At 43.4% G+C, this 27,365-nt stretch overlaps 1 protein-coding gene and 1 long non-coding RNA gene across 7 annotated transcripts in view; one reads left to right on the forward strand and one right to left on the reverse strand.

The window, feature by feature from the left end:
- The window catches only part of DAAM1 (dishevelled associated activator of morphogenesis 1), a 175,713-nt gene that overhangs the window by 134,928 nt on the left and 13,420 nt on the right, over nt 1-27,365 (forward strand). For 3 of the 5 annotated variants that reach the window (XM_021102688.2, XM_084982494.1, XM_021102686.2), the window contains exons 14-21: nt 131-427; nt 734-841; nt 7,620-7,649; nt 8,895-9,001; nt 16,405-16,489; nt 21,463-21,569; nt 23,832-23,920; nt 24,786-24,954. In XM_021102688.2, the coding sequence (XP_020958347.1) occupies nt 131-427; nt 734-841; nt 7,620-7,649; nt 8,895-9,001; nt 16,405-16,489; nt 21,463-21,569; nt 23,832-23,920; nt 24,786-24,954 (992 nt within the window). The remainder of the gene's footprint in view (nt 1-130; nt 428-733; nt 842-7,619; nt 7,650-8,894; nt 9,002-16,404; nt 16,490-21,462; nt 21,570-23,831; nt 23,921-24,785; nt 24,955-27,365) is intronic. The other 2 variants (XM_084982491.1, XM_021102694.2) reach the window with 1 other exon arrangement.
- The window catches only part of LOC102167425 (uncharacterized), an 85,308-nt gene continuing 76,902 nt past the window's right edge, over nt 18,960-27,365 (reverse strand). For both annotated transcript variants that reach the window (XR_014820279.1, XR_014820277.1), the window contains one exon: nt 18,960-20,625. This is a non-coding gene — a long non-coding RNA (uncharacterized LOC102167425). The remainder of the gene's footprint in view (nt 20,626-27,365) is intronic.

Raw genomic sequence — 27,365 nt, forward strand, 5'->3', positions numbered from 1 at the left:
CCCTTTAAACCCACACTCTCAGATGCATGACCTTCTCTATGATATACATGTTAGGCAAAGTTGCAGACCCTCAGTGTCATCCAGTAAGTTTGCTTCTTCCATTGATCTTCTTTTCCTATTTTTATTTCAGAGAGCTGTCTGTGCTGCAGTCCCAGGCGGAGCCTCGCCTGGAGCCCCCGGGGGACCCTTTCCTTCTTCTACTCCGGGGTCTCTCCTCCCTCCCCCCCCACCCCCACCTCTGCCAGGGATGCCTCCTCCTCCGCCCCCTCCCCTCCCTCCAGGGGGCCCCCCTCCTCCCCCAGGGCCGCCTCCCCTGGGGGGTATCATGCCACCTCCTGGTGCTCCACTGGGTCTGGCACTCAAGAAGAAGAACATTCCTCAGCCCACAAATGCCCTGAAATCCTTCAACTGGTCGAAGCTGCCTGAGGTGAGCCATGTGGTCCAGCTTTCCCACTAACGGCTGGCATTCACAGTCCACTGTGTTGTCCCTGACAGGGGCACATGCCTGGCTGTCTAGCGATTTCATTTTCTAGTATGGTCTCGGGGTTCTCACTGCTCAGATATTTAAGTCATAAAGCTTCTGAAATAAATAACACATTATTTGAAGCCAGCTCATTCTGAGCATCTGGTAGAGTGAAACATTGGGGATTATGGCACTTTTTAAAAAAGAGCAACATCTGTTCTTTTTGTGTCTGACTGTAAACCCCAGCATTTATTAACTTGTTGTTTGCAGAACAAATTGGAAGGAACAGTATGGACTGAAATTGATGATACAAAAGTCTTCAAAATTCTAGATCTTGAAGACCTGGAAAGAACTTTCTCAGCTTACCAAAGACAGCAGGTAATAGCATGTGCCCTCCAGATGCTAAAATAATTAAAAATTCATGTTCCTGTACACGATCCCTGGGCCATCTACCATAACCGTGATATGATAAGCATCTTAATTCTAGGCTGTTTGGTCTACCCTGCTATCTTCCTGCAAAGAGCATGGTGCGTGAGTCTGCATGTGTGTCTAGGTGCCTATCTGTGTGTGTGTGTGTGGTGTGTGTGTGCATGTGCGTGTTAAAGGTATTTCAGTTCCTTGTTAGGGAGCTTCATACCTTGGTGTGTGTCCACATCCTTGACTTCATTGGTGGAAGGAGTTCTGAATCTTATTGTCACTTGTGCTTAGTCAAAGGGGTCACCAGGTAAAAATATTAGTGGGAGAGTTACCTAACTTGTGGTGTGGCCTCCTCACAGTATTTGTTTCTAAGACTATTTTAGTTATATCTGACTATATATGTATGATATATATATATATATATATCCATATATGTATGATATATATATATGTATATATGCAACTATACACACACACATATATACATCAGATGGTTATTGTCAGAAGGACTGTGTTTTGAAATAGATGGGACCTTTAGAAGTATGGGGGTTGGGAGATGACTGTAATTTGGCAGCTAGATAGAGCCCAGAGAAAAGTTTTTAATTTATGTCATGAGCATGATTGAGCGACTCAGAAGTAGGGCTATGAAGGCTGAGCCAGTGTGGGAGTGGCAATGGGACAAACAGGACCCGAGGAGCTTCTAAAAAGTGAGCAATGTGATAGTTGTGAAAACGTGTGATTTGGTCCTTGCTGACATGGGCGAGAGGTCAGCGTCACTCTCTGAATGAACCCCGGTCATGTCTGCGTGGTGAGTCATTCCTCAAGAGGGCTTCTTAGAGTTCACAGCAAGGTGGCTCCGTGCAGAGGGTCCCAGAAGAACACGGAAGAGGTGGCGTGAGGTTCCTAAACAGCCAACTGGAGACCTGGGAAGGGAAAACAGCAAGTCCCAGAGTGTAAGGAGAAAGGGTCTAAGGTGACCGAGAGAGAGAAATAATGAGAGCAGAGTGTGTCTTAAACAGGAACAGGCGGATGCCGGGCATCTGCGCAGGGGCTTTCCTTGGGCTTTGCTGGGAGGCCCTTAACTCCCACGTGAATCATGCCCAGGGTGGAGCATCCTCAGACAAGCAGCAGACTTCCTAGTCTGCTTCGGCTTGGCCTGCTTCCCAAGAAAGAGTGTCTCGGAACAGAACTGCCAAGCACCGAGGGGGAAGATGGAGTGAGACTGACGAGAAACAAAAGCAGAGGGTTTTCTTTTTCAAAATGGCCTTTGATGCAACCAACATTGAATAGAAAAAGTAGTATGTCTTTAGCTGGAATATTTTCACTTATGAGGGAACATGTATGCGGTGCCCTTTATTTTAATAAACTACAGAAATGCAAGCGGTTGCCTGCTATGGCAGCATGACTGTAAAATAGGAGCTCTCAGCTGGGTTCCCCCAAAAGTATGAAGGCCAACTTGAGAAATGTTACACACGTTAAATAAAGGATAATAAAGAAAAAGAAGATAAAACATTGCCCACCTGAAATCAGGACACCTTATCTTTCAAAGGACACACAAAGGATGTGTTGAGAACTCTTGCAAGGCAGATGCTTGGTCCACGCTTATTCCTGGGTGGCCGCACCAGGCCTCCTCTCTCTCTTCACTGTCCCAGGAAGGTTTCCTCTGGGCCTTAACACGAAGTAGGACATTTCCTGGCAGATTCAAATAATCTTCTGACCTCATTACACATCCCATTGACATCCTACCTCCATTTCAGTCACTTGTAGTGGTCTGTTTTAGTTGCCTAAAATGAAGGTTTGGGGAACTTAGAGAAGTAAATAAAAGTTAGGGAGAACAGCAGTTATTCCAAACGATGCTATTCAAGTCTGAGCTTGTGGATTGCATTTATTATGAAGGCAGGTGGTTGAAAGAGCCAAGTTTACAAGATTCATAATTAACTGGCTTACAGCAGAAGGTGCAGAAGGATGCTGCCAAAATGCTCTGGGAAAAATATGTGGACAGTTCTCAAGAGCTCTGGGAGATGGGGTTGCAGAAAGCCTAGCAATTGGGTAACTGTCTCCTAGCAACCAACTGCTGTTTTAAATAATCAGTAGTCCTGCCAGTCAGGATAGACCAGAACATTTCAGTTGTACTTAATGCTAAGTAATAGACTGGTAAGTAGAATCGCTTGTGACATTTCCAATAACACTTCGCGGAAAAAAATTTCAACATACCTGCTCAGCTTGATTCAAGTACGTTTCCCCACTTGGTGTAAGAATGTGAGGTGAGAGTTCTTAAACCATAAGTGTGTTTCCCAAATGAAGTTAATTTGAGCCATTCCATTGAATTTACTGAGTGTTGAGAGGCAGAAAATCGAAAGATGAAGACATTCTAGGGGGAACACATAATATAAAGGAGAGAGGGTGCCTGTTGCTGAGTGTCCCCCGTTTCATAACTAACGGCAATGTCATGACCTATGCATTTTCACTCTCATCTTGGCAGCGATCATTGTCACACCTGAGCTGCTCTCTTTCCTTCTCCCAAATGAATACTGGGTACCATTTTTCCTATCCTCTTTCTTCTCTCCAGCACTATAAAGGCCCTAGTCAACCTCTCTGGATTTCAGCCAATTGTGTGGCCACGTAAATTTCTCAGAGAGGCAAAGAACACATGAATACCACTGTTTGCATGTGTGCAATAGGAACACTACACAGAGTAAGATTTTGAAAAAAATCTCAAGCTTCAGATTAGTATAATACAGGTGAGCACTGATTAATGACATTTAGGGGAGATCTGATGTAAACAAGTGTACACACCTGTTGATTTGAGAAATATTCAGTCATTCAAAACAACAGATATTAATACTGTCTGCTTTGCACATGAAGAACTCTAGAGGATACAGCTGTGTTAAACTATTGCACAGGTCTACAGTGCAACTTTCAGTATAAAAGCAGAGGTGAGGAAAATCTGTCGCTAAGCATAATACAGATTTACGAGATGATAATCAATATTAAGTATCCATTACATTTTTGGTGCCAAGTACCATATACACAGTTCCCAATCTCATCAATCCTAAAAGTGAGCACTCAAGGAACTCTTACACTCATTTATTCATATAATTAATCCTCACACCACCTCTTTGAAGTGAATCTTATTCCTGTGTCATAGATAATAAAATATGGTTCAGTGTGTATTCAGTGTCCATATAGGTCTACAAGGAGCGTAATTCTCAGTTTCACTTTGTCCTTACACCATGGTCTTATTCATTGTGAAGGTTAGGCTTTGTAAAGGATTTTCCTTAACTCCAGCTTTAAGAACAAGACCATTTCTAGTCAGGATTTGTTTTCCAGTGTAGATATCAAAGGTGTGCAGAGCTGATTGTGTAAGCTTACATGCCACATGAAATGCAATTTAAGAGCGTGCAGTTATTCCCCAATTCTCATTCGCAAAGTTCATTTGAAAGTCAATTTCTTGAATCTCAGAACCTCTTTTTCTCACTGAAATAATAGTATACATGATTTCCAGACCAGCCAGAAAAGGCTTATTTTAATACATAATGTAGCACATTGCACAGTAGTACTGTTTCGGATACAGTTAAGCAATAACCACCTTCGTTTTGTGGGAAGTTTTTATCTTGGGACGTCATAAATTCATTGTCCCTATCCACGCAGTTGACAGAGGGAAAATGAAGTAAAGGTGCTACATTTACTTAAAGGGAGTCCTATCTTGGGAGCAACAGTGGACCAGCAGACCATCTCCAGCCCTCTTCCATGTGCTTTGCCTGGGGACACCCCTTCTTTACAGGTCCTGTATCAGCACAGAGTATAACATTTCAAAGCCTCTCTGCTCTGACTTAGGGAACAAAGGATAACTCCTATCCCAGCCTCCAGAATCTGACCCTCCTGCTAACATGTAATATACACGTCGTTCTTGGGTCTCCATCTGGAATATTCACGAGTATCTTCTGATTTTTTTTTATAAATGGTCAAAGAATTTTCCTTTTTTGTTCCTTTTACTTTCTTGTTATTCTGTATATTTTTTACATTGAATTTATATGATTTAGGATATTGATTTTTTTTTTTTTTTTTTTTTTTTTTGTCTTTTGAGGGCCACACCCAAGGCCGGTGGAGGTTCCCAGGCTTAGGGGTCCAATCGGAGCAGTAGTTGCCAGCCTACACCACAGCCACAGAGATGCGGGATCCAAGCCACATCTGTAGCCTACACCACAGCTCACGGCAATGCCGGATCCTTAACCCACTGAGTGAGGCCAGGGATCGAACCCGCAACCTTATGGTTCTTAGTCGGTTTCGTTAACCACTGAGCCACAACGGGAACTCCTAGGATAATGATTTCAATGAGCTTGGTCCTTAGCCATGGCCCATGAAGGCAGAAGAGAAAATTGTAAATAGTTGTTTTTCTTAGGACCATAGTAGAAGGTAGAACTTCTATAACTGGACTACATGGTAAGAGTTCATTAAATACAGGGTTTTATATAAATATGAGTGTGTGTGTTTCTCTGGAGAGGGATCTCCAGCTTTTATCAGGTTTACAGACAATTCTCAACCTCAAAAAGCCTAAGAACCATCCACATAAAGGTTATCATTCTCTATGAAACATTGAGTCACTATTTCATGGTAGAATCCTATCTATAGGAATCATCAGCACTGGCTCATGAAAATGCAAGCCCCAACTTCCTTTTTATTTTCCAAACGCTAAGCCCTACACTAAAAATCATGTGGAAAAATCAGACATCCTGTTAGGTGGAGCCAAATGTAGACAATTCTATCATGTTTGGCCCAGCCAATTAGTGAAATAATTTAAAGCTTCAAAAAGAATGTTAACTTATTTGAAATAGGCGTGGACACATTGTTATTTTTAACATTCCCCATCAAATAAGCTTTGTGATTTTATTTAAAATGTGCTGATTAAAGGTCTCTTAAAGAAGGGGAATCTCAAGACCTCCAATTAACCAAACTTGCCCATGGCATTCCGCATCCTCTTCTCTCAAAAGATAATTTTCTTGGCTGTTAACTGTTACCCTTATTGTAGCTGCTGGTTACAAGTAGGAGACCTTGACCAGCTGTTCTTCAACTCAGCTGAAAAGCAGAGCAATAGATGATAAATGGACTTGATCATCAGCTTGAAAGATACAATAATTGTAACATATGATGGCTCAATATAATAACTGTAATTTGTTGAGCTCATAAATATGTGACAGGTACTGTATAAAATGCTTTGCAGGCACCATCCTATGTAATCCTCACGATAATAATCCAGTTGTTCACTTCATTTTACAGATGGTGAAACTGAGCCCCAAGTCACATCCCTAGTACATGCTGGTTGTCCGATTCCATAGCCCACTACGGTGGAGGTCAGAAGTCTTCATTTCCTGATGGTGGAAACTTAGGGAGAATGAGTTGCCAGAGACCTTCATAGAGGTTTCTTCTTTGAAGGCCAGGCAGGGAGAGCAGGGGCTGATTCAACGTGCAACTTATCTCTTGAACAGAGAAAAGCATGTGGGTAGGATGACCTCATGGAGTTCACGTCACCAAAGTGTTCTTCTGCCCTTGAAAGGAGAAACTGCTTTTACACTGAAAGAGTCCCAAGGAGTTTCAGAGTAGAAAAATTAACAGTTAAAACAGGGACAAAAGAAAACTGTGACATTAGAGAAGAAGACAGTTTCCTTGTCGTCATCAATTTATTTTTTAAATGCCATTCCAGAAAAGTCATCGCTTCTCATATGGGAGGAGCAAGGCGGGGGATACAGTTTCCCCCTCGAAGAGTGATGTGAAACAGCTCATCTGTGTAAGACTGGTGTTGGCAGCACAGCCAGGATAGGCAGGGCCATCAGGAATCTGCTGAATAAATGCTGGTTGTGCAAATGGTTGGCCCAAAAGCCAGGGTGTGTTTTGCACACCGAAGTTTTTTTCATTCCATCATGGCAAAAATATGCAAAGACAGCTGTAACTTTCTTATGGCCTGTCAGTTACTTTCTCCTCTTTCCCTTCTTCATGCCAAGTCTCTTCTGTGAACTGTTTCAAACAGAGGCTGTTGACCTGGTACGTGTGAACAGTCCGGAGGCAGTTGGGACACAACTACCAGTGGCTGCACAGCACATGAATCACTTATTGTCTCTTAATTGCAAGTTCTGTCTTTTTCTTCAGACCTACCCAGAGCACCAACAGGCATTGTTTGGGCTCTGGAGGGGTATTGAGGGCTGATATTACTGACCTATATTGTTGAACTTGTCTTTTGTCTTTTCTTAATCCTTTCTTATGAATGAGAGGATCAGAGATTATTCCAGCACACCCTTGTCCCCCCCCTCCCCCGGCCCCAGCCAATAAATAAATAAATAAATAAGGCGTATTGTGCTGCTAGTACATGACACTGAGAATAGTTCTCTCAAGTTGATGGAACCAGTTGATAGGTTCCTGCTTCAAGTGAAAAATCATCATATTGAATAAACAGAGCCCAGTGACCCTTTCTAGGATTTGTTCCTTTCACCCCTCCAGTGTTTTAAGTCCTTTCTTTTCTGAATTTCACATGGTGTCTTCTCCTTTCACCCTGAATGTTCAGTATCGTGCTCTTCAACGTTATGTTCACCCTCTCATCTTCCTCAATGCTCATTGCGGCTCCAAGAGGTGTGAACCACCTCTTACTCTGTGTCACTGCTCTCCTTGACTTTCCCCCATTTGTTGCTGCGATTTCTGAACTGCATGTATCTGATTTGCCTTTTCCATGCCTCTGCCATGGCTGTAGGATTTCTTTGTGAACAGTAACTCCAAGCAGGTAAGTAAGCTAATGCCCAAACCTTGCTTAATATAATTCCTTGGCTTACCATAAGCCCGAAATGTCTTGTTTTTTTGTTTTTATGATAGTATGATCCAATGCCTTGTTAATTCCATGTTGGGTTTCAACACTTTTTTTTTTTTTTTTCTTTTTAGGGCCACAGCCGAGGTATATCGAGGTTCCCAGGCTAGGGGTCCAATCAGAGCTGTAGCTGCTGGCCTACACCACAGCTCATGGCAACGCCTGATCCTTAACCTGCTAAGCAAGGCCAGGGATCAAACCTGTGTCCTCATGGATGCTGGTCACCTTCGTTAACCACCGATGGGAACTCTGGGTTTTAAGTCTTAACTAAATATTTAGAGGAAATCTCAGCATGAGAAGAAACAAAGTTTGGACACATGGTGCCTCTTATTAAAAAGTCCATATTGTCTTGTTTCCTAACCTGTTATACAGTTCCAGAACTCATTGATTTCCTGACGTTTTTAAATGCCATGATCTATTTTTTAACTTGATCCTGACCTCTAATCAAATCAAACTTTCCATTTATCAAGTCCGTCTATGTTTTCCCCTTGATGCCAGGTTCCAAACAGTATTTTATGTATCATCGTTCTGTGCCTCTTCTACCATAAGTTATGATGGCCCTGATTGCTTACAGCTCTCTGTACAGCAGCAGGGTACGCAAGTAGCATTTTATTGTTAATTGAAGTAAACTGAACTAATGCCTTGAACTGTACCCTCCCCGTTATCCATCAGGCTCCAGGGTAATGAAAGGTACAATCTGGGCCTCGGAGCTTCCTGTTACACATGAAGACATTTAGGAGGTTTTATTGTTCAGCTTTCTCAATGTTGAGAAGGCAAATGGCTCTGGGGTGAATGGGCCCTGCAAATGGCTGGACTGGCAGTGGCAAGCCTCAGCTGAGCTTGATTCATAGTGACAGTCCTTCTGTCTGCTCTCCTTTAGGATTGGGGGACAAAAGGAGGGCACCACTCATTGATAATTTATGCATCTTCAACTTAGAAGCACTTTGTTCTTCCAAAGAATGCTTTCTCAAATGTGGGTGGTCAGCTTTTCTTATTTTCCTTTGTCAACAAGATTTTAGCCTTTGTTTCAATTCCACCACCTCCCTACACCCCTGCTTACCATCTCAGCTTTGCGTGTATACGGTGAATATAAAGGAACAGTGTGTGTTTGAAGTTGGAATGTCCTTGTTTGACTTTGATGGATTTCTTTCATGCTCTTTATAGAAAGAAGCAGATGCCATTGATGACACACTGGGCTCCAAACTTAAAGTCAGAGAGCTTTCGGTGATTGATGGTCGGAGAGCTCAGAATTGCAACATCCTTCTATCAAGGTATTGTTGATGTTGTCTAAACGTTTCTGGGAGGACCAACTTTTCTATCATGTGACTCCAAACCACATGTTTGGACTTGTTCTTATTTATTTATTTTTTGGTCATGCCCATGGCATGCAGAAGTTCCCAGGCCAGGGATCAAACTTATGCCACAGAAGTGACAACACTGGATCCTTTTTTTTTTTGTCTTTTTGTCTTTTTGCCTTTTCTAGGGCCACTCCCGCAGCATATGGAGGTTCCCAGGCTAGGGGTCCAATCGGAGTTATAGCCACCAGCCTACGCCACAGCCACAGCAACACTGGATCCTTAACCCACTGAGCAAGGCCAGGGATCGAACCCATGACCTCATGGTTCCTAGTCAGACTCGTTAACCACTGAGCCGCGACAGGAACTCCTGCACTTGTTCTTTTAAAACTGGACTCTGCTGAAGGTGAAGTTCTCAGATTTTCTTCTGTCCGAAGTACAGAGGACTGTTGGCGCTTCCTATCCCTCACTGACTGTGTCAGAGCTGGATGCCTAGTGTCTTGGGATTTAATTTCCGTGGACATTTATATTTACAAAAGCAAAACATCTCAAATCAATCTTTTTGTTTGTCCTGAGAGTGTGTAAAATGGACTTTACTGTTATTTACATTTCTCAGCTTTAGAGATAGGCCTTTGAGTAATTCTGTCACAGAATTAGCACCCACAATAAAGGCATGAAGGCTGTTTTATTTTGCTTTCTAAAGTTACCTGTTTTATACTTAGAAATTATATCATTTCATGCTCTTTTTGGATATTTTTATGACTAAAAAGATATGTAAATCTCAAACCTCAGTGAAATGCTAATTTATCCAGTTTAGCCCCGTGCCAGAGTCTTTCTCATAACTGGTGAACCAACATGGCCTGGGAGCTTGAAAAGAAGAAAGGAAATTTTGGAGCCTGGAATCAGGTTGTAGCTTCAGGCAACATGTCAGGTCGTCCTGGGCATTTCAAGTCGCTTTTCTGAATCCAGTTTCTTTTCTCTAAAAGGGACTTTCGCATTGGGCAGAGATAACCCATGCTGAGGAGTTGAAGGAAAATGTAAAGAACCCTGCACTTTGGGACATTGGTTGTATTCTGGAAAGAAGGTTGTGTGTATATCAAGGCTGGTGTAAGGTGACTTCTTCAGGGAGAGTAAAGAGGGAAAGTACTAGGTAGTTCTGATTTTCCACATGGTCTTAGAGTGAGTTTCTTTTAACACAGAGCACTGCTGCTTGATTTGCAGTATGGAAGCTGGATTGATAGCCGGACATATATGACTTTAGGGAGAAAACCTTTCTTGTAAATGAAAGAGAAGCTGAACCTTAGTGAGCTCCTTGAATTTTAACACAACTAGTAAAATAACATAAACCATCCTGTTAGCATTGTATTTCTGTATTTCTGCCTCTGGCTGGAAGCTGTGTACAGAGCCAGGCCCTGTGTGTATCCCCACTTTTGCTCCCTGAGCTCAGAAAGACACCCTTGAAAGCAGTTTTAAGGGTCTGCTCATTTTTTTCCCATAGTATGTACAATTTATTTTGTGACAACTTCTTTTTACAAATATTCTTACTTAATAGCAAAATTAAATGAAAATTAGAGGAAGATTTTTTTTTAAAAAAACCTTAGAATTCCCCCCATATTCTGTGCTTTTTCAGTGTAAAGGAGCACTTTAAAACAACTTGGCCAAGGGAGCTATCACTTTGAATTTTTATAGTATTTAAGCGCTCATAAGAGCAAAAACCATGACCCGGTTCCTCATAGGCAGATTATTCTCAGTACAAGATGCCACTGAGGATAATTACACTACTTATAGATACAGTTATAACTCTTTCTGGCAAATTGCCCATCCCATTATGAAGGAATTGTTTCAGATTTGTGGTATGTAATTCCCATTACATCAAGTGTCAAAGGCCAAGGTGAGTTAGAACTTGAATGTGTCTAAACTCTCTAGAAGACTGTTTTCAGAACTTGCCTCGTATCTGTGGAATTATCCGTTAACATCCAATTTAATGAAGCCATTACAATGAGCGTTATTTTAAAATGCATTACACATAACAAAGTGTTGCTGACCTGAGCTTATGGTCAATGGGCCTTAATGCAGGCTCTAAACACCCCACCCCCCACCCTCCCAGCAGAGGCTTCAGTACCATATGCTTTTCTGCTCAGAGGTCAGTAGTTTTACTCTCTCGTCAGGAAAGCACAGGGCTCAGGGTAAAAGGAATTAAGCAGAATTAATTTGATTTTTATTTAGTCGTTTAACCAGTCTGCAGTTTACCTTGCTTTTGCTCTCCCCGTTTCGTTGGCAGTGCCTTACTACACACAAAAGCTAGGGCCTTAACGGAGGGAAGAGATGTAAAAACTTGCTTTGATACTTTTTTTCTTTGAGAGTTATCACTTTGGAGTGTTTATTTGCCTGGCGTTGTGCTGGTTGCCATAGGCTGTCCCAAGACTTAAGGTAGCACTGTAGCCTTTGGAAGCACATGGTTAATTGGAGAAAAACGGCAATGCAGGCCAGATGACTTCTGAACAATTGTAGCCTTAGACTGGCCTGGCAGGAAGGAGACGGGGAGTCCCAGCCAGGTGAAAGAAGGGGGCAGCAGCAGGGTCTCCCTGAGCAAGTGGGCCTGGAAGGGTGTTCATGGTTACAGGGGTGGAGGTGGGGGGGCCAGTTCCAAGGAGGCCACAGGAGCAAAGGCACAGCAGGGTACAAGCAGAGCTATGGCAAGAGCCCTATAATTGCAGCAGATGCTTATCTCATGCCTTAAATGAGAGCAGGCAGGAGTGCCTGCGATCCAGGCCTGGTGCCTTGGTGAGTCAGTCCAGGGTCAGTCTGTAAAGTGGAGATGAGGAAAGTGGGAGCCTTCCAGGGGGCTTGTAGGAACAAGACCTAGCATGTGGCAGCTGTTCCACTAGTGACCCATTTATGTACCGAGGGGATCCGGAATTGGTGCAGTCTGTTCTGGAGGAGAACACTGTCTTATTAAGGTTTTAAGTTTGGTGTCACAGGTTTGCGGAATAGGTTGGAAGGTGTCGAGAGCTGGAGGCACGCACGAGCAGCCATCAGTTAAAAGGCTCTTTCTGTTGCCCAGCTAGGATCTGATGAGGGACAGACTGGAGAGAGATGAAAACTGTCACTAGAACTTAGAGACTGATTTTGTTGTGGGAACAACGGGGAGGAGCGTTTCCAAGTTTATGTCAAGATTTCCTACCTTCCACACTTTTCCACTCTTTCTCTTCTTTTCGGCTTATTTCATTCCCAAAGATTGGTGACCCTCTGTTTCTTATCTTGCTGACTGGGAATTTAATTACCAGCAATGCACCAAATTCCACCACAGTGAGAGCCCATGGCGTGTTCCGTGGGAGGTATTGTAAGAAGAACACATATCTGCAGTGCTTGGCTCTCTTTAAAAGCTCTTTTTTACCCCTACACTGTGAAAGTTGTAGACCCTTAGTTCAGGGGACCTACCATGGCCTTGATTGGAGAAGAGAGAGCAGTGGGGAGGAAGTGCAGGCATCTTTCATGTGCTCACAGCATGAGTAGCCAGGTTACTCCAAGCTCCCAGAAGGAGGCTGTCTGGAAGGTGTGAAGCTCCAGGCCACCACGGACCCTGCCTTTCAGTGAGTGGAATGGACACAATGTGCCTGAGAACAAGAATCCCATTCTTCAAGCCCCCTGGCAAAGCAAACAGCTTCTCTGCTGTTTGTATATAGGCAACATGTGGCAATTTAAAATTCATTCTGCTTTATTCCCTAAACCAGCCCTCTCCCTTCCGTTTAAAAAAAAAAAAAAAAAAAAAAGAAGATGAAACTTGGAAGCTGGCTTACATTGCAAAAAATACCTAAAATACACTTTTATGAAGTGTTCTGCCATTCTTTTTTTCCAGATGCTCACTTAACATGACAGCGGGGGTGTAGTAAGCCACAAAAAGCTACTTTAAAGTAGAGGGATTTGGCTTAAATCCACTGAAGCAGAGCTAAGGCTGAGCCAGCCAGCCATCCTTAACTTAGTTTAATTACGCCTGGATGTTCCAATTCTCTTGGCAAATTTTTGAAATACTTGGGTTGAGCAAGGTGGAGTTAAATACTGTTTTTAAATGGCCGGTTTATTTCCTGCCTTGCAAAGAAAGTCCTAGAGGATGTCTCACCAGTTGCCATCCTCCCGTACACCAGAACACTGCCAAGCTTTAAAAGCAATTAAAAGGTTAGAATTGGCAGGGTCCTTAAATTACAGAGATTAGCGACTCATTCCATGGATGACAGGCAATACTAAGCACACTTTGGCAACCTATGGAGCTATCCTGGAGGGCTGGGTAGCTGTCTCCTCTTTCCCCAGAGGTACAGCCTCTTTGTCTGCTCCCACTGGCCACGTGCAGGGCAGGATGCTGACAGGTAGATTTTCTTAAGTACTACCCATTAAAGTCTCCAGGCTCTTTGTGGGCCACATTAAGAGGAACCAAAATTGTTATGAATTAGAGCTCATGTTTAGTCCAGACAGCCTCTGGGGGTTGAGAAGCATAAATATATACAATTTCAAAGGCAAGAAGTTCTGCGCTCCATATGGGGAGCTAATGAAATGCAAATCTGATACTTCAAGTATTGTTCTCACTCTGATGTTCAACTCCTTTTCTCTTAAATGCAAAACAGAAGGACTCAGCAGAATGGCACCATAAAGCGGTTTCTTCAGCTTGGTGTGAAAAGGACACAGAACTAATTTTTTTTTAATAAGCAGAGCTTTTTTTGTGATGCCTCTAGACTCTTTCACAGCCAGCTGGTTTTCATTAGTGGCAGTTTCAACCTTCCCTGATGTACCCCCTCCTTGGCCTTGCAAAACCACGGTGTTTGCCTGTACTTGACTCAGGAGCCTCTGGTGTTCCAGAATCTAGGGCTACCCGGCCTGTATGATGGGGACCTTGATGCCAGGATACAGTTTTCCTCTCTTGTATGTTTCACCCGTACCAGCTTGGCTAAATTGGTCCCTTAAGTTTGTGGTTTCCCATCAGGATGTTCTAGTGGACATGTTCATGGGAATGATTGTCCTTAGAATCACTAAAACATTCTAGAGACACCTACCCAGGTACAGAGTCACTGTCCACAGCCCAGGAGTTGTGATGGCACTACAATTGGACTAGGCAATAGAACAGGTCTTATTTTAGAACACAGGCAATCTGGCATATTGCTAGGGGCTCTGTTTGGATTTGAAAGCATGAATGGAATGGTATTCACACCATGAGCTTCCCAGATTTGTTCCTTCACCCACCTATTTATTGACACATGAAACAGCATTCAGTTTCAGTGGCAGGATGGATGGTTTTAATAAGATCACATCAAATTCTGGAGAAAAAGGATAAGGCAGAGGTGTCCAGTGTTGGCTGGGCTTTGCCCAGTTCCACCCCCGGGTTCTCTCCTCCTTCGTGGGCTTTGTGGCCAGCCCTGCACTCACCCAGCCCTCTTGTTTATCCAGGAGAGCACAAGCGACCATGTGTGCTCCATGGGCCCTTGTGTGGAGTGTTTCAGCTTGTCATTTGATTCTCCCAAACATAACCACCTATAGACCTGATGGGTGCTATAGACAGAGAGGAAATTCTGGTGAAATAGTGAATATGAAAGCACTTGGGGAAGGTTCATGATAACCCTACTAAGCACTGTTTAATGGTCCCATAGCTGCATATGAATAGTGATGTTACATAAGCTGCTGCTTTTTTTTTTTTCTGATGTGGAAAAAGTCTGTGTAGAATATGCATATAGTTTATTGAGCCCTTTCTACGGCCAGACCTATGCCAAACACTTAGCATGCATTATTTCACTTTATACACACACAACTGCCCCTCCTTTTAAATATAGTTATTATCCTTTTTTTTTTTTTTTTTTTTTTTTTTTTTTTTTTTTTTTTTTGTCTTTTTGCCTTTTCTAGAGCCGCTCCCGTGGCATATGGAGGTTCCCAGGCTAGGGGTCCAATTGAGCTGTAGCTGCCAGCCACAGCCACAGCCACATCCACGCCAGATCTGAGCCGCGTCTGCGACCTACACCACAGTTCACAGCAACACCGGATCCTTAACCCACTGAGCAAGGCCGGAGATCGAACCCACAATCTCATGGTTCCTAGTCGGATTCGTTAACCACTGAGCCACGACGGGAACTCCCACGTAGTTGTTATTACCTCCTGTTTATAAATGAAAAAACAGAGGCTGCATAAAAATTTTTTTTCCAAGATCACATCGAAAGGAAATGTCAGAGCCAGGACGTGGGCACGGCTTGTCTGATGCCAAAGCCCCTTCCTTCAAATGTTACGCGTGAAGGCTCTATGCTTTTCTCTGTGTTTGTGTGTGTCTTTATCCCCAGTCCTATATATGATTCTTCTTGAAATTCATAAACTAGAAGAGTAGATCAAATAATGTTAAAATAACACATTAGTGGTAGCTGATAAGGAAGTAAGATTTTTAAAATAAATCAGAGTCTGATGCTTGCAAAATAGAATAAAAGAATGACCCTATTGTAACATCTAATAATCTGATTAAGATTTTTTTGCTGTGGTTAAGACTTTTGGTTGTCTAATAAAAACATACACTTACAAGTATGTTTTAATTTCATCTCTGTCACAGTCAACTCTTTGTTGTCCTGAAATAATCAACATAAATCTTTATTATAAATTAGTAAATCATATGAAGTAATGGTAGAACAAAAACCAGAAAAAAAAAATGTGTTTTTGCTCAAATCCTTCCCTAAGAGATACTACCTAGATAAGAAAAGGTAGATACTAACTAGATGAAGATTAGCAATTGAAAGTCCTGGGTTTGTGTTAGATTCTGCCACTTGTGTTTGACCTTGGGCAAATCACAGAGCCATTCTGAGCCTGAGCTTCTCCCTTAAAAAAAATCATCACAGTTTTTTTGAATCCCAAATGAAATCATGTATATGAAAACTCCTCAACCATACATTTTATTTTGTATTTTAACTATTCAAGTTTTAACAGTAACATCGATCCTACTAACCTTCTCAAAACTCATTTTCAATATGAAAGCAAACTTTAAACACTCCGGACATATATTCAAGTTAAGACTTCAGTTTTTCTCTTTTCCTGCAATTCATGGATACTATGTATTAAAGAAAATGGTAGAACATGGGTATTTTCCCTGTGTCTCATCTTCTAGTCCCTTGCTTAAGGAAACTAAATAGTAGAACATAACAGCTTTGTTCTGTGTGTCAGCAGAGCATTACAAAGCCCCGAAAGAATGTTAAAGCCGTTTCAGAAAACTATTTTTAGGTGCAACACTGCCAGGAAATAAGCTTTCCCTGAGAGATTTTGAGAAGAACAGCACTTGAAGATCAGCAGCTGGAGTAGCAAAACGAGTTATCTTGTATTAACTTTCTGATATTCAAAATTAACAACAAATATTCTTTCTCCAGGTTGAAACTATCCAATGATGAAATCAAACGGGCAATTCTCACCATGGATGAGCAGGAGGATCTGCCCAAGGACATGTTGGAACAGGTGAGCTGCCAGGCAACTCTCAGAGCACAGGTGACCCCAGACTCTCTGGAGGGGTATCCTGGGGAGACTTGGTTGTTGCCAGTAGACCATATCCTTGCCTCAGAATCAAGGAGGTTGAACCAAGGTTCCATGTGGCTCTGTTAGAAGACATTATGACTTGAGTCTCCTGTTTCTCAAAATGATGGGTGAGAAGGATGGTCCCGAGTTTATCAAATGCCTAGGACCCTCGGCGCCAGAATCTGTCTCTCCTGCTGCTGTCACACTTGTTATTCCTTAGCAGGTCTTATAATCTACTAGCTTTGAAGGAAAGCATCTATTTCACAGGATATCGAGACTCTCAGCCCTGTGAGATCACAGAGTGCATTGCATATACTGATTCAGTGCTTAAGCCATGACACAAGTATGTCTTGGTCTTGGCTCACCATTCTCACAACCACAAAAGCCACTGTGAAACCCTTAGCACTGTCATCTTCATCAAAACACTCTCAGGTGTCATAAGGTGGGGGGTAAACTGCTTGGGGCTGGTCTTATCTCTGTGAGTTGTATGAGAAGTGGCAGTCAATTCAAATGCCTTGCCTAGCAAGTATGGGATAGATTTATATGCAATTGGTATACATCCTTGTGCTTGGTATTTGAAGATAATTTGTATTTTTCATGGCCAGGCACCAACCAGTCAGATGTAGTGACCCAGCCTCTTGTCATTTCCATGATACACCCCATGCAGCCCCTCCCACTGTGTCCCGTGTTGTTCAGCAGCTTGGCTGAGTTCTCTCCCGAATGATACTGTTGGTGTTGCACCAGCAGGTAGCCCAGGAGTGTTAGTGATCTCTCACTCTGGGCCTAAGCTTTTCTGTGCTTTGTGGGGACAGTCTCCTAAGTCAGCTTTTCTGTGCTTTGTGGGGACAGTCTCCTAAGTCAATTCTGTCTGCTCAGAAGGCCTCAGTTGCAAGGCAATGGGGCGGGAGGGGATGACTTGTGCAGTGTCACCATAACTCAATGGACCCGCCCCTCCCTGACACCTCTGCCTCCACAGTCATCCTGGGTAAGAACCCTCACACTCAGCCCAGGAAAAACTCTTCCTGTGTCCTTGTATATGGTTTGATTTAGTTCCCAAAATAGGTAATGACTATGTCTCCAAGTCTGTTAGGATGCTCTGTGTATAAATAGCTTAAAAGTATTGCTAAACCTAAAATTCCTTTTTTTGAGCATTTTGCAGCTCCTCTGGCACTCCCCACTCCAGAATACCAGTCAAAACATTGTCTCCGCCCCCAGAGAGTGCAGGCCCTCTGCCCCTCCCCAGCTCCCAGGCAACCCTGCGCTCCACAAGCCTTCACAGGAGCTGCTTCCTCCAGAGTGAGGAACCGGGCAGAAAGCTGCTTTAGTCCCTAGCTTTTCAGCCTCTATCGACAAGGTCGTACGTTTAAAATTCCACATGATCTGTTTACTGTGAGATTGCATCCAGCAAAGTTTCTCCTTGAGGGGAAGGATTTCAAAATCTTGCCAAAAGGGCTTGTAGTACAAATAGAACATACTTCAAATAAATACAAGTAAGAAGATCAGTCTACTGAAGTAGTATCTGGCCAAGTGGGATACTTTTGACCTGGGCTCTCTGGATAGTTCTGCGTGTCTCAGTCTGCTGTCTCCCAAGCTCTTTTTTTTTTTCTTCCTTTTTCTACCCTCCTTCCCCTTTCTTTACTCCGCATTATGATCTGCATTTGAGCCACTTTCATCCCTTCCTCTCCAGCTGCTTTTAGCTGCTGAGTTCAGATCTCAGATGGGATCCATACACTCCTCTTTTTTTTTTTTTAAATGGCCTCACCCATGGCATATGGAAGTTCCTGGGCCGGAGATCAAACCTGAACCACTGCAGTTGGATTCTTAACCCACTGCACTACAGCGGGAACTCCCACACACTCTTCTTGGAAAGCATACCTTTCTCCTCATCCCCAGTGTTCCCCTGACTCTTCATTCCTCTCAAAACTGCCTATACACCGTCTGTACTACTTGTTCTCGACTCTGCCTTGAGGAGGCCTGGGCCTTGCCCCCGTACTCTTGTAACGAGAAAGAGTTGGTGACTTGTTATCCCGAACAGGGGCCTGTGGGCTCCGGGGGGCAGCTCTGGGGGGTCCCATGAAACTAGAACTGAATTTCCTTGTCCAGGAAAGAAAGGATTGTTCCCAAGAAGGAAACAATCCAAATGGGAAAACAAGCTTTGTCCTCTCTTCCTCCTCCCTTGTCTCGCCTCCTGCTCTGAGGAAGAGTACGATGCTGCCTGTCCCGTCCAGTGTTTCCATCTGACGGGGCTTCGGCTCCGACCCTTCCTTTCTTTCTCCTTGGGGACCCCACCCAGTCAGAGGATCCTACCCCTCTCCCCTCAGTCTCCCACCTCGCCCTCTCTGTATGTCACATGTTCAAGTCCCAGCCCTTCATACATACACACTTCTTAAGGCTACACATCCCTCTCTGCCACTTTTTTTTTTTTTTTTTTTTTTGGTCTTTTTAGGGCAGTACATGCAGCATATGGAGGTTCCCAGGATAGGGGTCTAATGGAGCTGTAGCCGCTGGCCTATGCCTCAGCCACAGCAACACCAGATCTGAGCCTTGTCTGTGACCTTCTCCATAGCTCATGGCAACACTGGATTTTAACCCCACCGAGCGAGGCCAGGGATCGAATCTGAGTCCTCATGGATACTAGTCGGGTTCGTTTCCACTGAGCCACAACAGGAACTCCCATTTTCTCCTTTTTGACACAGCAAGTTCTTGAAAAGCTTGTCTGCACTCACCCATTTGCTTTTCCTCACCTTGCTCTAGTCCTTCTTCTTCAAAGCTCTTCTCACTAAGGACACTCACTTTCCTGTTGACAGAGCCAGGGGACACTCTGCAGTCCCTTATCTTCCTCGACTTCTTGGTGGTGCATGACATCAATGCTCACTGGCCCCGTGATGAACCACCTTCTTCTCTTGGTGCTGTAACTCCATGTAGGCCCCTCCATTGCCTCCTGTGAAGGGTCCCCCTCTTGCTTGTCCTTGGCCCGTCAGTGCTGGCTTATCTCCAGCCCTGCCTTTTTTATCTTGATATTCCCCTGGCTGCCTTATATTCATGCATGTTATAACCCACACCAATGCTTTGTCTTCCAGATTTCTGTAGGATTTCAGACCCATTTGTCCACATGCCTACTAGAAATTACTACTTGGTTCTCTTGCCAATATTTCAAACACTAAATTCACTGTCTCCCCACCTACCCTACTCCAGCCTGCTCTTCCTAGGTTTGCTGTTACACTCTCCACATCGTTGCCTAAGCCAGAAGTCTGGACCTCATCTTTTTGACCCTTGTCCACCACAATTCACCCATCAACAAGTCAGGCCAGTTCTATTCAAACCCCGTAAATAGCTCTAGAATCTGCCCACTACCCATTTCAGGCCACCATCAGCTCTCACCTGGATTACTATATCAGCAAGCTAATTTGCAACCCAATACTTTTGATCCTTCCCAATTCTTTCTCTGTTCTGCTGGCAGAGTGATTTTTTTAAAGTGCAAATTCATCCCCTTACTTAAGTTACACACCGGTGCCCTCAAAGTAAAGACTGAACTTCTTAGAAGGCCCTTGCTACTCCCTGACCTGGCCCACTGCCACCCTCCCCCATTGCCATTAGAGCCTCTCTTCCTCCTGCCTAAATGCTTTGCTGCCCGTTCTGGACCCCAGCATGATATGCACTCTACCTGGAATATATTTCCAACCTCACACCATTGCCTTCTTCCCTGTAGTTCCAGTTCTCTTTCCTTGCTGGTGGCACCCTGACTGCCTTTTCTAAGGTCCCCTAGTTAAACAAAATTTTGAAAAACTGCAAAATGAACCATCCAATGCCAGCATTAGTTTTGGAGAGGACCTCAGAATCCAGAGGCTCAGTGTCATTAAAACAAAAAAGTCCAGGGATATTTGCTCAAGAAAATAGCACACAAGCCTGAGCTTTTCCATGCAGATACACGTTTGTGCCTTCAAAGGAAATCAGACACATCCAGAAGTACTTTTTAAGCTCTAAGTATTATTGCTATCTCTTCCACATTTCATGCTCATTTCTTCCTCCAAAAGAAAATACAGCATCAAAAACTTAGATCCCGCTCTGTTACTCTCACCCTACATAAAGGAAAAAAAAAAAAAAAGATAGAATTAGATAAGTCAAAGAAATAAGCAAATTGGAAAATACACATAGAATTACTCATTTCAACATGATGTAATAAAAAAAAAAGCGTAGAACTGGAAGTCAAGAGACCCAGGTTCCATTTCTGAAGATCAAACTCATAATTGCTCTGTAATCCTGGGTTCTCTCTCTGGACCTCAGTTGTATCATCATCTCACAAGAAGGCTGAATCTCCAAGGTCCTCTGTGGTCTGTGTAAAGTGGTTCCTGGTAAAGAACTTCCTGATTCTGATTTGAGAGGCAGTACAGGACAGGTGGGTGCCAGAAATGATCATACACCAGTTTAACTGCTTTCAAGTAAAAATAGAAAGTTTCTTATTGAAATATAATTGACATATATCACTATAAGTTTAAGGTGTTTGGCATAATGGTTTGACTTAAAATTTCAAATGATTTCTGCAGTAAGTTTAGTTAGCAGCCATCATCTCATGGATATGATTTTTAAGGGTAAAAGAAATTTTTTTACTCTTAGCATTTACTCTCTTAATAACTTTCATACCTACCATGCAGCAGTGTCCATTATCACCATTGTGTGGTACATTACATCCTTGGTACTGATGTGTCTCATAACTGGAAGTGTGTACCTTCTGGCCCCCTAAATAGAAAGATTTAATCGCTCCTAGTTTATCTTAATAGTCACCTGTGAGGTGAAGTTACAAATTAAACAAATGTTAAAAATTTCATCCTGGGTCAAGTTAAACACCTCAGGGTGAAACAGTGCGACAAGAATTTAAATTATAAACCTCAGTTTTAATATTTGCATGTCCTTTTTAGCTCTTGAAATTTGTCCCTGAAAAAAGTGACATTGACCTGCTGGAGGAACATAAACATGAACTGGATCGGATGGCCAAGGCTGATAGATTCCTTTTTGAGATGAGCAGGTGAGTTTGAAAATGCATAAAAAGCAAAGATGCCTCTTGCCTTTCTAAGGAAGTTAAACTTTTTGTTTGTTTTGTTTTTGGGGGGCCGCACCTGCAGCACGTGGAGGCTCCCTGGCTAGGGGTCCAATTGGAACTGTCGCGGCCGGCCTATGCCAGAGCCACAGCAACACAGGATCCAAGCCACTTCTGCAGCCTACACCACAGCTCACGGCAATGCCATATCTTTAACCCACTGAGAGAGGCCAGGGATCGAACCCGTAACCTCCTAGTCAGGTTTGTTCCTAGTCAGGTTTGTTTCCGCTGTACCACCACAGGAACTCCAGCAAGTTAAACTTTTGATTCCTGTTGAATTATCCGGGCCAATTAACCTGGCTTAACTTGAAGCCTTTTTAAATTCCAAAATCTTCTCAAGACTAAATTGTATGGAATTTGTTTTGTTTATGTGAGTTCTTGCCCTTGGGTGAGCCAGGGTCAGGGTTTGTTCACAATTACCTCTATTTCTGAGCCTCTTGGCTCATGTACTTTGACCTAATCAAGTCATAACTTTTCCCAGTTCTAGTCAGTGTCATTCTCCTCGCCACTTTGATCACTTAGATTTTAGCTCACTCCACCTTGTACCTCAGGATCTCAAAGTGGTTGTAAAATAGTAAAAGGAAACAAACAAACAAACAAACAAACAAAACAGACTCAGACATAGCAACCTGGAGCCCACATAACTAAACAGCCAGGGTCTGAATGTCCAATCGTGACACAGGCAGACATCACTAATCGATCATGGCACTCTTCCCACCGAGCCTTGGCACGCTGTCTCAGCCCTTCTCCAGAAGGCCCTGCGGCAGCTGCTGCTCCATAATTGAGTTTGGCGTGTGAGCAGAGTTGATTTGCCATCCCAGGCCTAGCAAATTGATTCTGCATTAGACAAGGACCAGTGATCCTGAAACTCTCAGTCAACCCCAAGGCAGAGCTATTCCCTGCCTGCCAAAGGCTTGCACATGTGGCCAAGGTGAACGTGCCTCTCACTCGGCTTTTCTTTTGTACCTAGACTTAACTTCTGTTGTTGTTTCATTTCAGCCTACCATTTTGTATCCTACTGTAGAACAAAGAGTGGTTTTGAAATTTTTTCTTTCTTTTTATGGCCACACCTGCAGCACATGGAAGTTTCCAGGCTAGGGGTCAAGTCGGAGCTGCAACTGAGGCCCATGCCACAGCCACAGAAATGCTGGATCCAAGCTGCATCTGTGACGTATGCCATGGCTCACAGCAACGCCAGATCCTTTACCCACTGAGTGAGGCCAGGGATCGAACGTGGATCCTCACAGAGACTACATCAGTTCTTAACCCACTGAGCCACACCGCAGAGCCACAACAGGAACTCCTGGTTTTGACATTTTGACATGTGTGCCTAGCAACCCTAGGTGGGCAGATAGATGCTACCTGTAGTAATAGCTGCCACTTAGTGATTGTCTAGATTTTTGCCTCTGTCTTCCCATCAGCTCTCCTGGGAGAGCTGTCAGCAGGGAGGTAGTCTTTGCCATCGAATAAAAGAGTTAAGAATCCTGTTCAAGATCACCTAGTAAGAGTGGAACCTGGGCTGCCTGATTATAGGGCATAGTTTTGGATGAGGGATGATCCCTGGTCCTACTGGACCAAAGTGTCCACCAGAGAGCAGATTAGGCAGTGATTTCCAAAGGCCTGAGCAGGACGCCTACCCTTACCCACTCAGAAATATATCCTGGAAGGCAGAGCTTTCCAGCCCCAAGAGGAGCAGGTACTAACTGTGAAGAAAGAGGAAGGTTTGGAGAATGAGTGAGGAGAGGATGCTGGAGACAAGCTTCACCCTAGAGTTATGCCAAAGGCAACTCTGTGGAAAGTGAAGCGGCACCGGAGGAGTGCAGGAAACAGCCCTTTACTTGCGGAAGGGGGGTGAGGGGGTTGTTGTTTACGATTCATTCCTTTTCATCTCTTTTCTGTTCTCGAGAGCTACTGGGACTCTGAGGAAAAGAAGGGGGCTTTAGTCAACAGCAGTTAGTGCTCCCATTCCTTGAGCAATTGCCTAAGCTGATTGTAGCTGAGGACCTGCTACACTTGCCCCAACACCCCCCTTCTTTGGGCAGCAACAAGTGGGCTCACATGCCCTGTTGTGTCCAGGGAAGGAACTGTGTGTGTTTGTTGTGGGTGCTCTAAGGTACTGCAGCCTCCATAGCCATTGAGTGAATTAGCTATGTTAAGTAAATGTTCATTAGTCTGTGTTTGCTCTTACAGAATTAATCATTATCAGCAAAGATTGCAATCGCTGTACTTCAAAAAGAAGTTTGCAGAGCGTGTGGCAGAAGTGAAACCCAAAGTAGAAGGTAAAGTCAAGCTGCCCAGACTGGAAATGACATTTATCTTAAGTGCCCATTTGACAAGTGCATGTAGTAAATAGGATGATGCCCTTGGTGATTTTTTTTTTTTTTTTTTTTTTTTGCTTGAAATCTGTTGGAATTCTGGCAGATAATTACTTAAGGGCTGTACTTGGCTCACTGGCCTAGCTTGGGTTCTGAAGCTCACAGCACACCCTTTGGACTCTGAAGAATAGAGCTTCTGATATCTGGGTGTTGATGAAGAATTTTTTGTTTTAACTTATCACTCCTAGCATTAAACCTACAGTTAGTTTTCTTGCAGTAAGACCTTACTAGATTTTTCTAAGGGAAGGTTTGAGGCTATTATATGGTTTGATTTTGAGGCCATTAAATTTTTAGATGTTTGAAATGTGAGCAACTGAGGAACACAAAAGTGCAGGCTGGCCTCAGGGCCCTGATGACACCCACCAGCTGTGACGTGTCATGTGTTTGCCCAGCCTTTAAAGCAGTGGAAGTGATCAATAGTCCTGTTAGGCTGACTCACACCAGGCAGGAAAGGGTTTGAGGAGGAAAGTGGTAAAGGCAGCTGCTGCTCTGTGTGTTCCTAGCTGCTCACGGTCAGGCCATCGGCCAAGAAAAAGACTGAGAAAGGCTAGGATCATGCAGCTGCCTCTGGGTCTCTTGAATATCTTGAACTGGTTCTTCTTGTCCCTTGCTCTTTGCTTCTAGTCAGGGATTTAGAAAGTGCTCCCGGGTGGTCTAAGGACCTGATCGTACATCTTCAGTGTCTGCTATCAAGTGTGTGGATTTGGGATGGGTATCATTGAAAAGTCTTGGTTGTCACGGTTTTGTTGTTGTGTGCTTTGTTTTGAAGCCATTCGTTCTGGCTCAGAAGAGGTGTTTAGAAGCAGTGCCCTGAAGCAGTTGCTAGAAGTAGTTTTGGCATTTGGAAACTACATGAATAAAGGCCAAAGAGGCAATGCATATGGATTCAAGATATCCAGCTTAAATAAGATTGCTGACACAAAGTCCAGTATTGACAAGTAAGTATGGAGGGCCTAGGTGCTTAGGTCAGAGCTCAACCTTATATACCCTCTGACACTGAAGCATCTGGTCTGCATGGCTCATTCCTTCTCCGGCATCAACTCCTCTCTTTCCTTCTCATCACTACGTGCATCCCCAAGTCCCGCTGGGCCAATTAGTCTTCATTTTCATTCCACAGGGATATCATCTAGCCCAAGTTTTTTGTGTTCTGGGTTCTCTTGGGTAAACTTTGTATTACAGCATAAAACACGAAAGATAAGTTCACTCAGATGTACAATTTGAATTTTCACAAACTGAACTCATTGGCATGACTAGTGCCCGATCAAGAAAGAGAACATTACCAGCATCCTACGAGCATCCTCATGACCTCTCCTTGTCACTCCCCTTCCAGAGATTAAAAAAAAAAAAAAAACTAACAGCTGATGATAGAGTGTGAAGCTTGTGGCATTGTAGGTTATGTTTTTCTTGGTACCTTACAGCTAGCAGCTATGTGAAAAAATGACCACATGTACATGTGTTTTGGTTGTTGGTGTTCAGCTGCTCATCCCAAGACTCATTAAAATGCTTCCTAGAAAGTATATTTTAGGTGAACAGATTCCTATTAGAAACACCAGGATGTCATTTACAGGTAAGGGCATGAAGCAGGTAACTCTTGCTCCCCTGAGAGCCATGTATCTCTACAGTTCTCACTGACTTGAAGAAATTTGTTTCTACAGTCAACTTCTCTGTATCCAAATTCTTTTTAGAAATATGGGCTGTTCACCGTAATTATTCCTAACCAGGAAGGCTTTTTACTCTGAATTTTATATAAGGTTAGTGTCATGGCAACCCTGAATCCATCCCATAAGAAGTAAGCATTGTGTTCAGTTGCAGGGTAGGCCTTATTTTTCCATTGTATAGAAAGAGATTAACAAAGGGCAGCAGTTACATTCAATCATGGCCACCTTATTTTTAATGCAAGCACTTGATCCTTTCAGAGCCCTTTCACAGTTGATTGTCACAACTGCCTGTGAGATCTACAGGCCAAGTGCTGTATCGCCTGTTGTCAGATAAAAACACTGAGGCAAGGTCAGGCGGCTCATTTAGCTTGTCTGAGGTCACAGCCAGTACCGTGTTTGGCCTTACAGGTATTTGACAACTGTTCTAGTGGTCAGCCCACAGCTCTCCTCCACCAGCAGACAGATCTTAGAGGGTGCAATAGGTAACTGCAGTATCTTACTTGCATATAAAGAATAGCCATCTTTTTAAGGAAGGGTGTTCTCTTCAACCAAGCTTGGGGGTTGGGAGGACGGACCCCTTACCTATTCAGTCCTATTCTCTCTCTCTCTCTCACACATACACACACTCGCACAGGCGCTCTTCATACCCCTTGCCTCCACCCCTTTACACCCACATTTACTGATAACCTGATACTGACGACGTTATTATCTGCTTCTTCAAGCTAATGTTACTACAACATTTATCCAATCCACAAGCCTTTTCAAAACAAATTTAAAACACGTCTGATCTCTCATCCCTCTTCACTATGCATTAAAGGCTTGTTTCTGGTAATGATGAAAGAATCATCAAATGTGAGGCTGGTTCATTATTATTACTGAAGAATTTATCCTCAAATGAGGTGTTACTTGGATATAGCAAACAAATGTGGAAGCTCCGCTCTGGTTTTAAGTTTTTCTACACTATAAAAGGTATGTAGGGTGAATTAAATAAATTTCTCTAGCAAAGCATTTTTCCGAAATAATGAAGGAAAATGGCATTACTCTTCTCGCAATGGTAGATAGGATTTTGCCCCTTCACGCAGCCAGCACACAGCAGACCCACAGATTCTGTGAAGGGCAAAATTGAAGTGGTATAATACAGCTGAACAGCTGCAAAACCAGTGTCTAGAATATTAGCCGCTATTTGGCTGAGCAATGGTTTTCTGATTATTGAGAGCAAGAAAAGTAAGGGGGAATTTTTTTCCACCTGGGCCAGTTGACTCAGAGGAACAGGATTGCAATGACTTCTAGGAAGCTGCAAGGGTAACCAGAAATGGTTTGCATAGATGTGGAAAAAAAAAAAATTGTTTGGCATCTCTGCTCCATTTTAGAGGTGGGGGAGGGACTGTTGTGACACTGCATTGTGAATTAGCAAACTGCTTAAAAATTATGGAAATGTTTTTTAAAAAATGCATTTGTGTCCTCCTGAACATGGTCACTTTCCATAGACTAAGCGGTTCTTGGTCTTGGTTGTTCGACTCAGTGGGGAGTTTTTAAAAATACCCATGCCTGGCCCCAACCTCATTCCAGTGACTGAATCAGGTTGGCCGAGGCATCTGGGGTCCAGGACACGGTACCAGACTCCCACGTGGCCTCATAGATAATGTTATCAGACGCCTGCCTTTCCATCCTGGGTCAATCAGGGTTCAGCC

This window comes from Sus scrofa, chromosome 1, assembly GCF_054392235.1.
Source record: "Sus scrofa isolate SSC_HxYL_T2T_F1_AM1 chromosome 1, Sscrofa_HxYL_maternal_Yorkshire_Landrace_v2.0, whole genome shotgun sequence".
Lineage (NCBI taxonomy): Eukaryota > Metazoa > Chordata > Mammalia > Artiodactyla > Suidae > Sus > Sus scrofa.